Genomic DNA, 15,277 nt, shown 5'->3' with positions numbered 1-15,277 from the left:
AAATAAAAATGGTACAACTGATGCGTAAGATCAGCCAATCAAGTCTTTGATAGTTTATTACTTATTATTTATTCATATGTAGCAGAAAATTGTTAAAAAAAAAAAGAAGGCTAATTTTTCCAAAATATTGAAAATGTCCTCCAATTCTGTAATGACCCTGAACATTGTGGTACTGTGGCAAAACAAGCAAAATGCAGCTATTTTAGACTAATAGAAATGAGTGGGTTTTCTAAATGAAATATCAGCCCACTGTGTTTTCCACAGTCTGCATACAGACTGTATTTATATACAGTCTATGGTTTTCCCGCTACACACTTACCCGGGCGAACCCGTGTCCAGAAACGCGCGCACCCCAAGCTCCAGGCGGGACTTCCTCTCTTCAGCGGATACGACACTGGGATAAGCTGGCAGAAAGGGCTCGGTCGGGGTGTCACCGGTACATCCGTGCCCCTCCATACAACAGACAACCTGGTTGACGACGCCGCTGTCGCCGAAGCCCGCTTGATGCGCCTCCTCCTCGGCTATGCTGCCCTGAGAGTCACCGCCTCGCCGAAATGTCTGATGTCAACAAGACTGTCCAGAAATGGCACGCCAGTTTTAAGAAAGGCACAGACTTTGACTCGTGGGGACAATTAGTGGAGGCTATAGATGAGTACCAAATGTAAGTTGCATTCAACATGTGTGTCCTATCTCTCCACACGGCTCGGTTGTGATGACTGCAGCGGGGGCGGCCAACTTGTTTTCCTTCCGTTTAGTCTGCTGGTCCCTAAACGTGCAGGGAGATAGCATCATGTAGGGGACGGTGCCTCCCAAGAAGTTAGCCTCTTAGCTGTCGGTCTGTAAATAAAGCCTACCCACCCCATGACGTGATGTGGGACAGTAGTTGCGGAGTGTGCATCTAGCTTCAGCCCCAGCAGCAGCTTCAGGCTAAGCTGAGGAAGAGTCCATCTGTGAGGAAGGTCCTCCAGGATCTTCATGATGTCAGGCTGTGCAGAATGAACCCTCAGAGGATTGGCAAATAGACAGCCACACCCTCTCATTGTTGTGGGTGGGTTTTTAATCAGTTTAGCAAAGAAAACTTTGGGTTTTTTTTCCAGATGAGATCATTCTCTTTGCATGTTGTTTTTTTGCAGTGTGTGGCTTGCTTTGTTGGGTATCTTTTAGTTTTACTTAAAACTGCACTAATAAATCCAATGTCTCGATCCTGATAACACATTTTCTTGACCGCAAGGGGGCGCAAGGACGCAAACAGCAGGGAGTCCCGAAAGTCTGGACACAGGAAATCTAATTAACTGTAATTTTTTGCCTCCACAGATTTAATGTCTTTATTGAAAGAAGAAAGAGTTGAACTGGTATTTCACAGTGGATATGAAGGATGGACAAAGCCATATTTAATCTGTGGAGGCAAAAATATTATAGTTAATGAGATTTCCTACGTGTCCAGACTTTAGGGACAGCCTGTATATTGGATTTAATATATATTTGATAGGAGAAAAAAAAGGATTTTTCATTGAGCTTTCATGACCGACTAAGTACACTAGTGTTCAAAAGTTTGGGGTCACTTAGAAATGTCCTTATTTTTGAAAGAAAAGCATTTTTTTTAATGAAGAGAACATTAAATTAATCAGAAATACAGTCTAGACATTTTTAATGCGGTAAATGACTATTGTAGCTGGAAACGGCTGTTTTTAATGGAATATCTCCATAGTGGTACAGAGGAACATTCCCAGCAACCATCACTCCTGTGTTCTAATGCTACATTGTGTTAGCTAATGATATTGGAAGGCTAATTGATGATTAGAAAACCCTTGTTGCAATTATGCATGAATTTGAAATTGCCTGGGTGACCCCAAACTTTTGAACAGTAGTGTGTGTTAAATATGACAGCCATATTTAAACTGTGGAGGCAAAAAATATATAGTTAAGGAGATGTCCTATAGGGCTGCACAGTGGATTGGTGATTAGCACCATTGCCTTGCAGCGAGAAGATCTTGGTTCGTGTCCCCACCCTCCCAGGATCTTTCTGCATGTTCTCCCTGTGCATGCATGGGTTTTCTCCAGTTACTCCAGCTTCCTCCCACAGTCCAACAACTTGCTCAGGTTAACTGGTGATTCTAAATTGTCCTTAGGTGTGAATGTGATTGTTTGTCTCTATATGTAACCCTGTGATAGATCTGTCCAGGGTGTCCCCTGCCTTCACCCTAAGTCAGTTGGGACAGACTCCAGCCCTGCTGCCACCCTAATGAGGATTAAGTGGTGTATAGATAATGGATGGAAGGAGATTTCCTATGTGTCCAGACTTTAGTTACACCATGTACAATGAGCCTTCAGTAGTCGTCCAGTCAGTCATTAATGCATCTCACTGTGTTCCTGTGGGTTCATTCAGTCTAGCGAGACAACTGCAAAAAGAGGTCCAGTCAACAAATTCATCAGACTTCACGGAGGAGCAAAAGGTAATGATTCCATTTCTCTGCAGCTTCTGCACTGAAAACGCTGGTGTCCTGCTTAATCTGACAAGTGTTTCTTTATTTTCAAGAAAACCTTAGGCAAGATCGCAACATGTCTGGAGATGAGGAGTGCCAGTTTGCAGGTTTGTGTTATTGTTTTCAGTCTGAATGAACATAAGAATATTACATATCCACGGTCATATTAACGATTTTAGAAATACTGAGGTCACTTGGTCAGTGTTTATTTTCTTAAAACAATATGTGACTAAAGACAAATCATATGCATCCTCCCATAAACATAATGTTCACTTCTAAAGTTTATCAGTGAGCAGCGACAAAAAAAAGGAAGGTACAGTACCGTTGAAAAGTTTGGGGTCACCCAGACAATTTCATGTTTTCCATGGAAACTCACACTTTTATTCATGTGCTAACATAATTGCAACAAGGGTTTTTTTTTAATCATCAATGAGCCTTTCAACACCATTAGCTAACACAATGTAGCATTAGAACACAGGAGTGATGGTTGCTGGAAATGTTCCTCTGTACCCCTATGTAGATATTAGATTAAAAATCTGCCATTTCCAGCGAGAATAATCACTTAGCACATTAACAATGACATTTCTAAGTGACCCCAAACTTATGAATGGTAGTGTATGTAGTACACACAAACTCCAAGTGAAAGAAATGCTAATATAAAACTAAATACAAAGTCACACTAAGAATACTGAGAGAATGCTCTGTGAAAATGATTATCAAACAAAACCAATTATAATTGTTCTTGTTTTGACAGATTTTAAAACCTTTTCAGTGCAGTATGCTTCATTCATCACATTTTATGGCCACTTTTGCCTTCATTATGTTTTTTAGACTTGCTGCTTGTGTGCTGTCAGAATTTCAAATTACTTTTATCTTTTCATTTCTCTGTTCAGTTACATCTTTTCAAATTCTCCCTTTTATCACAAAAGTCTAAATTCTGATTCAAATGCTAATTCTGGCAGAGAAAAACTAATTCCATTCATTCTGTTGAAATTGCATGCATTGTTCTTATTTTCATTGGCTGGAAGAAGCCAAACTTTAGACACGTGGAATCCAAAGAATTTCAGAAGCAGCTTTAAAACCCCAAAATGTGCAGTTTGTGTTTAGACAGAGAGGTGTTGTAAACGTACTGCAGGAACTAGTCATTAAAGTGCTAGTATATATAGGACAGAGATAGTAGCAATAAAGAAGCGGCTTTTTGTCAGATTACGGCTTACTGTGAACTTTCAGAAATTTTTCATGTACTTTCATTATCAAAACTTGATTTCCCAAAGATGATGTAGGGTATTAAACTTGTCCTTTGACTGTGCTTCCTCAGTGCACTCAGTCAAAGGAGGAGTTCAAATTAGAAGACCTCAAAAAACTGGAAACCAGTAAGTGCATGATTAATAACTCTAATAAATGACAGGGTATTTTGATGTAATGTACTGTAATCAACTTCTTTCTTTCCCTCTAACAGTAATTAAGAATATACTTTCCTACAACAAAGAATTTCCCTTTGATGTGCAGCCGGTGCCCTTAAGGTAAAATCTATCGCTGAATTTGTTATTTCTATTTTGAGCTCATATTTTACTGCATCATTTGAACATTCATGTGAAGTGATTACCCGAGGATCACTGTGTGTTGAAAATAATCTTGATATGAAACTTCAGCTTACTGTCTGTTGTAATTATGAGAACAGAGTCGTAGTTATCAATCACTTAGAGGACTGAATTGATGGAGCTACCTGACCGAATACAAGGGATATGAGCTTCAGTATCTACAGAAGTGTGTGTGTGTGTGTGTGTGTGTGTGTGTGTGGGGGGGGGGGGGGGGGGGGGGGGGGGGGGGGGGGGGGGGGGGGGGGGGGGGGGGGGGGGGGGGGGGGGGGGTTCCAGCCACCATGTATTTCGGAAAGTGTGTTACCAGTGTTCACTTTTGCAGCTAGATGTAAACTTTTAAAAGAAATGAGAAGTACAGTGTTGATGTGGATACAGTTGTGAAACGATATTTGCATACACTTGTCAAAAAAAAGTATATCATGGTAAATCATTGACTTGAACATGTCAGGAAACCCACTTGCATTTCTTACAGATCCAAAATCAAGTGTACAAACAATTGTAAGGATAAAATGTAGGGTACAGTTTGTGTCACTGCTACAGTCAGAAAGAAAACACAAACTGTCACTTGCTCCTGAGGGATAGCTGATCAGGTTGGTCAAGAATTTTTATAAAGCAGATCTGCAATAAATTAGAAGCTGCTGGATCATAAGTGTCAATGTCCACAGTCACGTTTGCCGTTGGCTGAGAGGCTGCCGTGCAAAAACGAACCCATTCCTGTAGAACCTGAACTTTAAGACTCAACTGAAGTTTGCTGCTGATCACATGGACAAAAAATGCCTTCTGGAGGATAGTTTTTGTGATCAGATGAAACAAAAGTTGAGCATTTTTGGCTACAGTGAGCAGAAATACACTACTGTTCAAAAAGTTTAGGGTCACCCAGAAATTTCATGTTTTCCTTAAATGCACACTTTCATCCATGTGCTATCATAATTGCACAAGGATTTTCTAATCATCAATTAGCCTTTCACACCATTGGCTAACACAATGTAGCATTAGAACACAGGAGTGATGGTTTCTGGAAATGTTCCTCTGTACCCCTATGGAGATATTCCATTAAAAAATCAGCTGTTTCCAGCTGGAATAGTCATTTACCACATAACCATGTCCACACTGACTTCTGATTTCTGATTCATTTATTGGTATTGTCAATTCCTTTCTTTCAAAAATAAGGGCATTTCTGAGTGACCCCAAACTTTTCAGCAATAGTGTGTTTAGAAGAGAGAAGTTGAGGCCTTTAACCCCAACAACACCAAACCTCATGGTGGTAATATTATATTCTGAGGCCGTTTTGCTGCCAATGGAATTGGTCCTACACAGCGTAAATGGCATAATGAAGGAGGATTACCTTCACATTCCTGAGGAAAACCTGAAATCATCAGCCAGAAGGTTTGGCCTTGGACACAGTTTGTCCTCACCGCAACAAAATGGGCCTTTTTAAATTAGCGTAGGAGTCACCAGCTGTAGTCAATCATAATCAACAGTTAAGAAGTTAAGGGGCCGTGTCATGAAAGAAGTTTGATTAGCAAAACTGTCTACATCACTATAACTGTATGTATAACTTTTGACCCAGCAGATTCTGTCATATTTCTAGAAAACTTATGATTGAATAACCAAAATGCATGATCGTTTTTTGTCACAAAGACGCAGTTTTATTGATTCCATTACAGAAATTTAATAGTTACAGGAGTCATTGGAAAGTCAAATCTGCTATGTTATACATGGTCTTTGCAAGTTCATGTAAAAGGAAAACCTTTTTTTTTCTTCTCTGTTAGGAAAATCCTTGCTCCAGGTGAAGAGGAGAACCTTGAGGTAGAAAGAGGAGGAGGAAGATGCTGCAGCAGGAGCAGGTTCAGCAGAAACTTTCCACCACGAGCTCCTGGTATTTCACACCATTTAATCAAAGACGTGCTGTTGAGGCTGCGTAAAGTCCTGTCTCATTTTGTCACATTGTCCTGTTTTGGAGGGCCCATTGACTGTGTTCTTTTGCCCTTTTTGTCGGTGCTGTGCATGGCTTCATCGCTCATTCCTGCCTGCCTGCTTCATTTGCAGCTTTGCAAGGTATGACAGCATCAAAATTCATCATCTGCTGCCTGATAGACTTGTTTTCTTGGCCTTGCACCACAGCTTGATATTGGATTTGCAAATTAGGATTAAAAGTGTGTCATTCTGAGTTAAATTTAAATTTAGATCATTCTTCTTAGCTTGTCGGGGAAAGTTAAAGGTTTGCTCTTTTACTGACTGAGAGCCTAAGTCCTTCCACTTACCAAGTTTCCCTGGCTTTGGTCGAACAGGCTGCTTTTTAGTGAGAGGACTTCTTTTTATTGATGTTTCTGACGTACAAAATATTCTAAACAAGAAAAGCCCTCAGAGAGCACAGCACTCTGCCAAGGATGTTCATTCCCTCATATGGCATTGTCAGAAATGCAGCATATTTTGTAAAGAAATGCAGCATTTGTTTATTAGTTATTGATGATTAGAATCACGGCAACATAGAATGTGGCCATTTAATATAGATATACCCACAACAAAGTGACCTTGCGCTGAGCACAAGCGTGTGTTATGCATGTGTGTATTATATACATATACCGAAGTGCTTGACCTAAATATGTAGCGGGCCGTGGGAACTGACCGGACTCGGAAACACCCCCCTCAATTTAATCAGTTGTTCCTTAAATAATTTTAGATGGAGAAGTCCACAGCGGTGGATTTGTAGCAGGATTGCAATCATGTGATCGTCAGCAGGCAGCTGACGTAGTGTTCACTTGTTGTCACAGTTACAGTGACGCCGTGCCGCTATCTCACACAAATCCGACAAATCCGTGGATCCAGACTATAAGCTGCATCGCTGCCAAAATCTAATCAGTTGGTCCGTGTGTCATTTCTGACCTTCCCTGAAAATTTCATCCAAATCCGTCAGTCCATTTTTGAGTAATGTGAACAAACGGACAGACAGACAAACGTACACTGACCGTCACATTGCTTAAAATAACTTAAAAGCTCAATGTTTTCCCAATTCAGTCAATAATAGCTCTGGAACTTGAAGACAAAACTGAACATCCTTGGTGTCTATGGATAAGAGACTTTTGAAACACAATAAGTGTCTCCATCACCAGGCTGAAGTGAGATTTCAAAAACCTGGGTAAAAAATGGACAATTTTACAAAAACATGTTTCAAAAATCAAATGTCTCTGCAGTTTCCTTCAGATCTGTGCAGGGTTTTAGAATCTTTCAGCTTATCTTTTTGCTTATCTTTTTGCTTTACAACTTTAATTTTCAGGTTCATTTTCACTGTTTTAAATAGACTTCATTTGCAGATACAGCAGTCAGCTGGTTTTAGCTTGGCACTAAAATGCAGGAAGACAAAGTTAGCAACTATAGTGCTGTGAAAAAGTATTTGCCCCCTTCTCAAATACTTACTTTTTTAGAATATTTCCTCCACGTAAATGTTTGAGACCATCAAACATATGTAAATATTAGACAAATATTACCAAAGTAAATACAAAATGCAGTTTTTAAATGACGATTTCATGTTTTAAGGGAAAGCAGCTGTCCAAACTTACCTGGCCCTATGTGGAAAAGTAATTACCCCCCTTGTTAAATCATGAATTAACTGTGGCTAATCACATATTTTGGAAAGTGAGTGCAGTTTCACTGACCACACACAAGACTGGTTACATCCAGACCTGTTCATCCAAGAAATTGCTTAAATACAAGCTGTCTGACAAAATGAAGTCATCAAAAAGATCTCAGAAAGCGTCAGCAAAATGCTGTGATCCAAAGAAATTCAAGAACAGATGAGAAATAAAGTAACCGACATCGATCAGTCTGGAAAGGATTTCAAAGCCATTTCTAAAGCCCACTGTAGCTGGTGAATGTGGTGGAGTATTTAGCAGCTAATGAGCTGAATATTTCCGTCTGGAGTTGCTAAACAAAGCTAAAAGAAGAGTGAATATTGGACTTGAGTCCCTCAACTAGCCAGAAACAGAACTTCAAGTGATAAAAGTGCAGTTTATGTGGTAAAACTGGCAACTGTTTAGTGAGGAGCTCAACTTAACAACGTAGTCGGTTAGTTTAAGGTCAGCATCGTGTTTCACTTTCAAGAAGACCACTAAAAGAAGTTCCCTGTGAAAACTTGATGGAACAACTTAAAGCTGTAGAACAGAAGCTAACTAGGAAGTGGAGTAACACTTAACTTCTGAAAATAAATGTGTCACGTATCACTTTCAAATTGTAACTAAGTAAGGCATGACATCAAACGGTAAAAAGCATCCTGCTGAAACACTATCTACTGGTTGTTGGTTACACTTCAGTGCTCACGTCTTCCACCTTTGTCCTCTTACAGGTACCTTGTTGCCACGGTTACCTTCAGAGCCTGGGATGACGCTACTCACAATAAAGATAGCAAAAATTGGGTTGAAGGATGCCGGGCAGTGCATTGATCCATACATGACCATTAGTGTTAAAGGTACAAATCCACTGAGCCTGCGGTGTGTGATGGATGAATGTGCGTTGAGTTTGGTGAGGCAGTGAAGAGCTTCATAGCTGCAACTTTCAGATTGTGGTCACACCCTTTCCTTACCACAGTCCCACACGGTTCTGTAGAGGAAAGCTGCTCAAATGCTTCTCCTCACATTCCCAAATCCGAAACTGAGTTTGTCATTGTCTGTTTCCCTGCCTGCAGATTTAAATGGTGTCGATTTGAACCCAGTACAGGACACCCCTGTGGCCACCAGAAAGGAAGACACCTACGTTCACTTCAGTGTTGATGTAGAGATCCAAAGACATGTGGAGAAATTGCCAAAAGGTAATGCCTGACACTAACCAGGTGAAGCTACATTTGCCAGATATCATTATACAAGGTTTCTGCAGGGCATTAAAACGCATTAATAGTCATTAAATTGATTTTGCAAAAATTAAGGCCTTAAATGGCATAAAATCACTAAATTTGATTCTCAGTGGCATTAGAAATTCTTTCTGCCATTTCAAGAAAAATATTTGATAACAATTTTATATACTTATAGACTGAGATTCATTAGATATTTGCATCTGCATAAACATGCTGAAGCATTGCGATAATTGCTACGCCCAGTTGGATACAAGTGCCAAAAATTGCATGTTTGGAAAGTGTAGGAGAACTGGGAGATGGGGAAATGCAAATTCCAGCAAAAATGGCAAGAAAACGTGGATTTCAGAGATTGACTGCAGCCCGTGGGTGGTCAGGGGTGGTTTCCGGATTCAGGAAATGAGGGGACAATTTTCATATAAAAATAATCTTTACAAAAAAATAAAACGGTGTAATTTGTTGAGTTCACGGTCATGACATTAACATTTTTACAGTATAGCATTAAAATGCATTCAATTTAACGAGCTGATTTCTGGAGAAACTCTGTTATAACTTGTAGCATATTAACATTGCATTGCAAACAACTTTGTTTGTACTCACACTTTACTGAAAAATGTTGCCATACTTTGTCATAAAGTGAGCAATAAAACACTCCGATTACACTGATTACACAATTACAGATTACAATGAAACAAGAAAAGCACTCAGAGAGCACAGTACTCCGCCAAGGCTGTTCATTCCCCGTATGGCATTGTCAGAAATGCAGCTTTTTTTTTTTTTTTCCCAAATCTATTAGTCTGTTTTTGAGTATTGTTGCTAACAGACAGACAGACAAGCCAATGCCGATCGTCACATAACTCTGCTGTGTTCCTTGGCAGAGTAAAAAGCCTTTTCTCTGCATAGAAAACAGTAATTCAGTTATGGTGTGCCATCTCACCAGGACAGCTGGGCATCTATACATACATGACTGTTCAAACGTTTGGGGTTGGACAATTTTCCATGAAAACATACACTTTTATTCATGTGCTAGCATAATTGCACAAGGGTTTTCTAATCATCAATTAGCCTTTCAGCACCATTAGCTAACACAACCTCTGTACCCCTATGTAGATATTCCATTAAAAATCAGCTAGAATAGTCATTTACCACATTAACAATGTCTAGACTGTGTTTCTGATTCATTTAATGTTATCTTCATTGGAAAAAAAACTGCTTTTCTTTCAAAAATAAGGACATTTCTAAGTGACCCCGAACTTTTGAACAGGGTGTATATTTGTATTTGAGCACTGTCAATAGTGCTAATAATGATGCTAATAGTAATTATCAGTAAAATTGTGCTTGGAGATTTGTGTCAAAATCTAACTGGAAGTTTGTCCCTTCTTTCCTTCTTCTCATGTGATGCTGAATTAATCACATCAAATAATTTAACATAACATCAACAACCTGGGGCCAAATATTAAACTAAATTCCTTACCTGTGATAATGCCACTGAGATAGTCTTACATGTCATGTGATCATCTTGTCATTGTGAAGTATGTGATGTTCAAATACTCTCTATGTCAGCTCTCACATATTCATATTCTGTTTGACATTTTTCCAGGCGCAGCTATCTTTTTTGAATTCAAGCACTACAAACCCAAAAAGAGGTTCACCAGCACAAAATGTTTTGCCTTCATGGAAATGGACGAGATCAAACCCGGACCGATTGTAATTGAACTGTGAGTCGACTAATGAGCATTTTTAGCGATGAGATTCTTTCATTATCAGGGGGGGATCGTGGCATAAATGCTATTTCTTTCTTGAATTTCAGGTACAAGAAGCCCACAGACTATAAAAGGAAGAAACTGCAGCTTCTCACAAAGAAACCACTTTATCTCCATCTTCATCAGACATTACATAAGGACAGCTAAGTCACCACCTCTAAATCTCTCTAATCCGCATCCAGCAAAATGTGGTGTACCCTCTCATCACATTCAGCAATACTAAATTAAGGCTGTGGTATTTTATTTTCCCCATACCTTAGTCGCTTTAGTTCACACTTAGATTTTTATATTCTTGATTTCATTCAAAAGTGCATTTCAAAACACCCAAAAGATTTTTTTAAAACTATTTGGATGTAATGCAGCAATAGCATGTTGAAACAGTTAAACCTCCTCATCTGTAGTCTTCCTTTGCTCACTGATTTGGGGAAACGAGGACACAAGTCACCGTAGCTGCTTAACTGGAGCTGAGGTCTTTACAGTTTGGCTCGTCATGTCTGTGCCGTAGGACTTTGGACTGTCAGGCAAAAGTCAGCAGCACGTTAACCCTTCAGCATTCAGCCCCTGCTTTCACTGCAAGAGACTGGAAGCGTTCTGTGTAGGGGACTCGGTGAAAGCAACGTGGAGCACACAGTGATGATGAAGTATGTGCCTCTACAAACGCAAAATGCTACGTGCACATGCCTATCACAAAGTACTACTTCTGTGGTATTGGTATCTTAAAAATAGTTTACGCTGTTTGAGGTTTTGTGCTTTTTAACATTGTTTGATTATTGCCGGTGCCGTTTACAATGCAGTGGCAGGTCATCTCCCCTCTTATTTTACCAGGAAAAGCAAGAATCTCTTTTCCAAGAACGTCCTGTTCAAAACAGACAGCAGCACAAAATGTGTGCCTGTGAGTGTGACCACTTTTCATGGACTTGTTAAGGAAGTAATGGGAAATTCACCAAGGCTATTCCCTACATGAACTGAATGCAAATCAGCCTCTGTTTTTTGGGGCTACAAGGAGAATTATTTGGGGGTCATTCCAGAATTGGAGGACATTTGGGCTTCAAAATTTTTGAAAAATCAACCTTCTCTTTTACAATTTTCTGCTACATATTCATCAATAGGAGGTAACAAACTATCTAAGTTTTGATTGGTTCAGCTTACACATCAATGATACCATTTTTATTCCATGTTTTATTTGTTTGCTAGCCCTACTCTAATCACAGTAGCAGGGTTGCTAATCCATGCTAATGTTAGCTTTTTCTCAGGAGTAGATTCTAGATATTTCGCTAGCTGTTACTGCTGACCAAGAGGACAAATTTACTGATGGGGAAAAAAGTAAAGTAATTAATGTTATCCTGACAATATGAGGTAGAGTGAGACATTGAATCAAGACTGACAAAGTTGTGAAATCATGAAAAAGAGGAGAAAAGACATGGCTTTGTTCTACCCATTCTTTTGGAAAACTTTCAGATGTTAATTTCAGCATTTCGCACGATTCACTGTTTTCTTCTTCTAGCAGCTAAAAGGTTTTGCTGACAGGGTTGTTGTGGGACATACGTTTCATACATAATAATTATTATTTAAAACATGTTTAATAAAACAAAGTTCCCACAATTAGAAGAGACATCAATGACAAATATAATACCAGAAAAAGGAGATGCAATTTTTATTTTAACTGTTTTATTTTAGGTTCAGTTTGGTCATCATGGGGGTGGGACGGGAGAAAAATGGCATTTTAGGGGAAACTCCAGACTTATTTGGCATTTTAAAGAACATTTTCAAACATTCTTCTCTCTTTTTTTTTTTTTTTTTTTTAAGAATTGGTCTCAAGACAAGTAACTTTAAACAACAAGTGCACGTTTTAGCATTTTGTACATGGATTATTTGAAAGTTGATGGGTAGGATGTAAAATGTCCTCCAATTCCAGAATGACCCATGGATAGTTCAGGATGGTCTACAGAGTCTCATAAACAAACTGGAAGGGCATCCTCCATCAAGGCGAATATGTTGTTTGCAGGTTTAATGAATGTGATCTGGCTCTGTGCTAGAATGAGCCACTCCACCACCAAATTTCATCAAATTCAACTTGGCAATTTTTGGAAATTCTTGCAGACACAAATCAATGGCAATGATCACACAGCCCTGCCTTGACCGAGGAATGAAGATGATCCATATAACATTTAACATTGTGAATTATAAAACTATCAAGTTCATATTGTTTGGCAGTTAATTTTTTTCTTTATTTTTGTAAAAAGGGTCTAGGAATGTAAGTTTTTCTATTCTTCTTATTACGTGCCTGTCATGTATTCCATCTCACCATTTTACATTATAGTTTGTTTTGTAACAACTTTAAAGGCAAGTCTCTTATTTAAAGGAATAGTTTTTGTACTTTCTGACTGACAGTTACAGAAGTGGATCAATGCCAAGCTCACAGTTGTGTAGTAAATGTGAAACTACCACATGAAATCTGCCCAACAGCACCTGTACAGCTCAGTTATTAACACGATGCACAGTACCGGTCAAAAGTTTGGACGCGCCTTTTGAGGGTTTTTATTTATTTTGATTATTTTCTGCATTGTAGATTAATGCTGAATACATCACAACGATGAAAGAACACATATGGAATTATGTTGAAAAATGGTTAAATGAACCAGAATAGCTTTTATGTTACAGATTCTTCAAAGGAATAACCTTTTGCTTTGATTACTGCTTGATTAGTGCTGCTTTGAAGAATCTAAAATATAAAGCATATTCTGGTTTGTTTAACACTTCTATTTTCAGCATAATTCCAGATGTCTTCAGTATTAATCTGCAATTTAGAAAATAATTACAACAAATGAAAACCATTGAATGAGAAGGTGTATCTTTTGCCTGAAAAATGAAACTGTATCCCTTTAGAAGAGCATTAGTATTGTGATGTCAAAACTAAAGAATTATGTTCAGATGCCTTTTAACGGGATCAAAAAAAAAGATTATAATACAAGTCCGGTCCTTGCAGTGGTACACTACAGACTCTAAAGTGGATTATTAATTTTAAAGATGCAGTTAACTGTTCAATCTACATTTACGTTTTAACAGAGAGTTATAATACATGTAAAGTGATAATAAAAGATAACATTTATGACGATGAAGACAGATTTAAATACATTTATTTGTGTTAACCCAGAATTAATATGACTATGAACCAAGAGGAAGTTAACCATTCAGTTGCTACACATCACTGTCACTACTGCAGTGTGGATATAACCCGAGGTGTTTAAATACTGAAGGTTTTATAAATGTATAAAGAGTAAAATGGTTGAATGCTGCGGATGTGTATTCTGTGTGAGCCTGTCTTTTCATTTGTTTTTTTTAAAGCATAAAATGCAGTGTTGAATGACACAGATTACCAGTATTTATCACCTGCCAGGAATAGGTTTTGAATCCACTGTTACTTTGCAAATCAAATGATTTATGTATTCGGTTAACTGAATGAAATGTTTGCATGGGACCGTGATGAAGAGATAAATCTTTATTGCTCTTGCAGTGACTTTGTAAGACTTTAAACTGAAAGCCCACTGCTTTTATTTTGAAATGACTGGACAAATTGATTCTTCACTATATTATCTACATTGTCATATCTGTTTTTTGATTTTCGTTTTAAAACGCGACAAAAAAAATCTGGACTTTTTAACTATAACACACTAACTGATAAATGTAACGTATGAAGCTCTGTGCCTCGACAGGACTGAGAACTGTTAAGTGTTTTAGATTTGCTGATAGACGGGGGAGATTGGATCAAAGATATACATTATTTTTTATTCTAATAAGCTACAATGAGGCATTTTATGGTATTCCACCCAGAGCATGATATGGTAAACAGACTACTGCTTCAGGGTGCATAAGTTTTGCAAATATTACACCCATGAAATACACTGCCAGGCCAAAAAAAGAAGTGTCACACACTAAGATGTCATTGGACCGCCTTTAGCTTTCATTATGGCACACATTCTCTGTGGCATCGTTTCAATAAGCTTCTGCAAAGTCACAACATTTATTTCTGTCCAGAGTTGCATTAATTTTCTACCAAGATCTTATATTGATGATGGCAGAGTTGGACCGCTTCTCCAGAACATCCCAAAGATTCTGAGTGGGGCTGAGGTCCGGACTCTGAGGAAGCCAATCCATGAGCCTCATGAATCCTGGTATCGTCATCTTGGAATATGCCATGAGGGAAGAAAAACTCCATTGACGGAAAGACCGTCATTCAGTATATTCAGGTAGTCAGCTGATCTCATTCTTTAGTAACATAACGTTGCTGAATCTGACCAACCCAGATCATAACCCTAACCCCCACAGGCTGGTAGGCACTAGGTATGATGAATGCATCGCTTTATCGGCCTTTCTTCTTACTCTGATGTTCCCATCACTTTGGAACACAATCAGTCTGGAGTCATCAGACTACATGACCTTCTTTTATTGCTCCAGAGTTCAATCTTTATGCTCCATAGCAAATTGAAGCTTTTTTTTCTGATTAGCCTCACTGATCAGTGATTTTCTTAGAGTTGCACAGCTGTTTAGTCCAAATCCTTTGAGTTTCCTTTGCATTGTGAGTGTGGA

The 15,277-nt window shown here is 38.7% G+C and overlaps 1 protein-coding gene and 1 long non-coding RNA gene across 2 annotated transcripts; one reads left to right on the top strand and one right to left on the bottom strand.

Moving 5' to 3' along the window:
- The first annotated feature begins 340 nt into the window (after positions 1-340).
- aida (axin interactor, dorsalization associated) lies at positions 341-13,986 on the top strand. The gene is given in 12 exon segments (XM_022211489.2): positions 341-661; positions 2,387-2,453; positions 2,537-2,590; positions 3,802-3,856; positions 3,943-4,006; positions 5,857-5,899; positions 5,901-5,940; positions 5,943-5,963; positions 8,427-8,549; positions 8,766-8,888; positions 10,528-10,645; positions 10,738-13,986. Coding segments are annotated over 12 exon segments (915 nt in total). The 5' UTR covers positions 341-554; the 3' UTR covers positions 10,838-13,986.
- On the bottom strand, positions 448-2,377 carry LOC127530306 (uncharacterized). Its single transcript, XR_007936859.1, has 2 exons — positions 859-2,377; positions 448-766 (listed from the first exon to the last, which is right to left on the bottom strand). It is a non-coding gene; the product is annotated as an uncharacterized LOC127530306 (long non-coding RNA).
- Positions 13,987-15,277: the final 1,291 nt, after the last annotated feature.

This window comes from Acanthochromis polyacanthus, chromosome 16, assembly GCF_021347895.1.
Source record: "Acanthochromis polyacanthus isolate Apoly-LR-REF ecotype Palm Island chromosome 16, KAUST_Apoly_ChrSc, whole genome shotgun sequence".
NCBI classification, from domain to species: Eukaryota; Metazoa; Chordata; class Actinopteri; family Pomacentridae; genus Acanthochromis; species Acanthochromis polyacanthus.
Note: the sequence above shows the minus strand (reverse complement) of the source record. Positions and strands in the feature narration are given on the sequence as shown.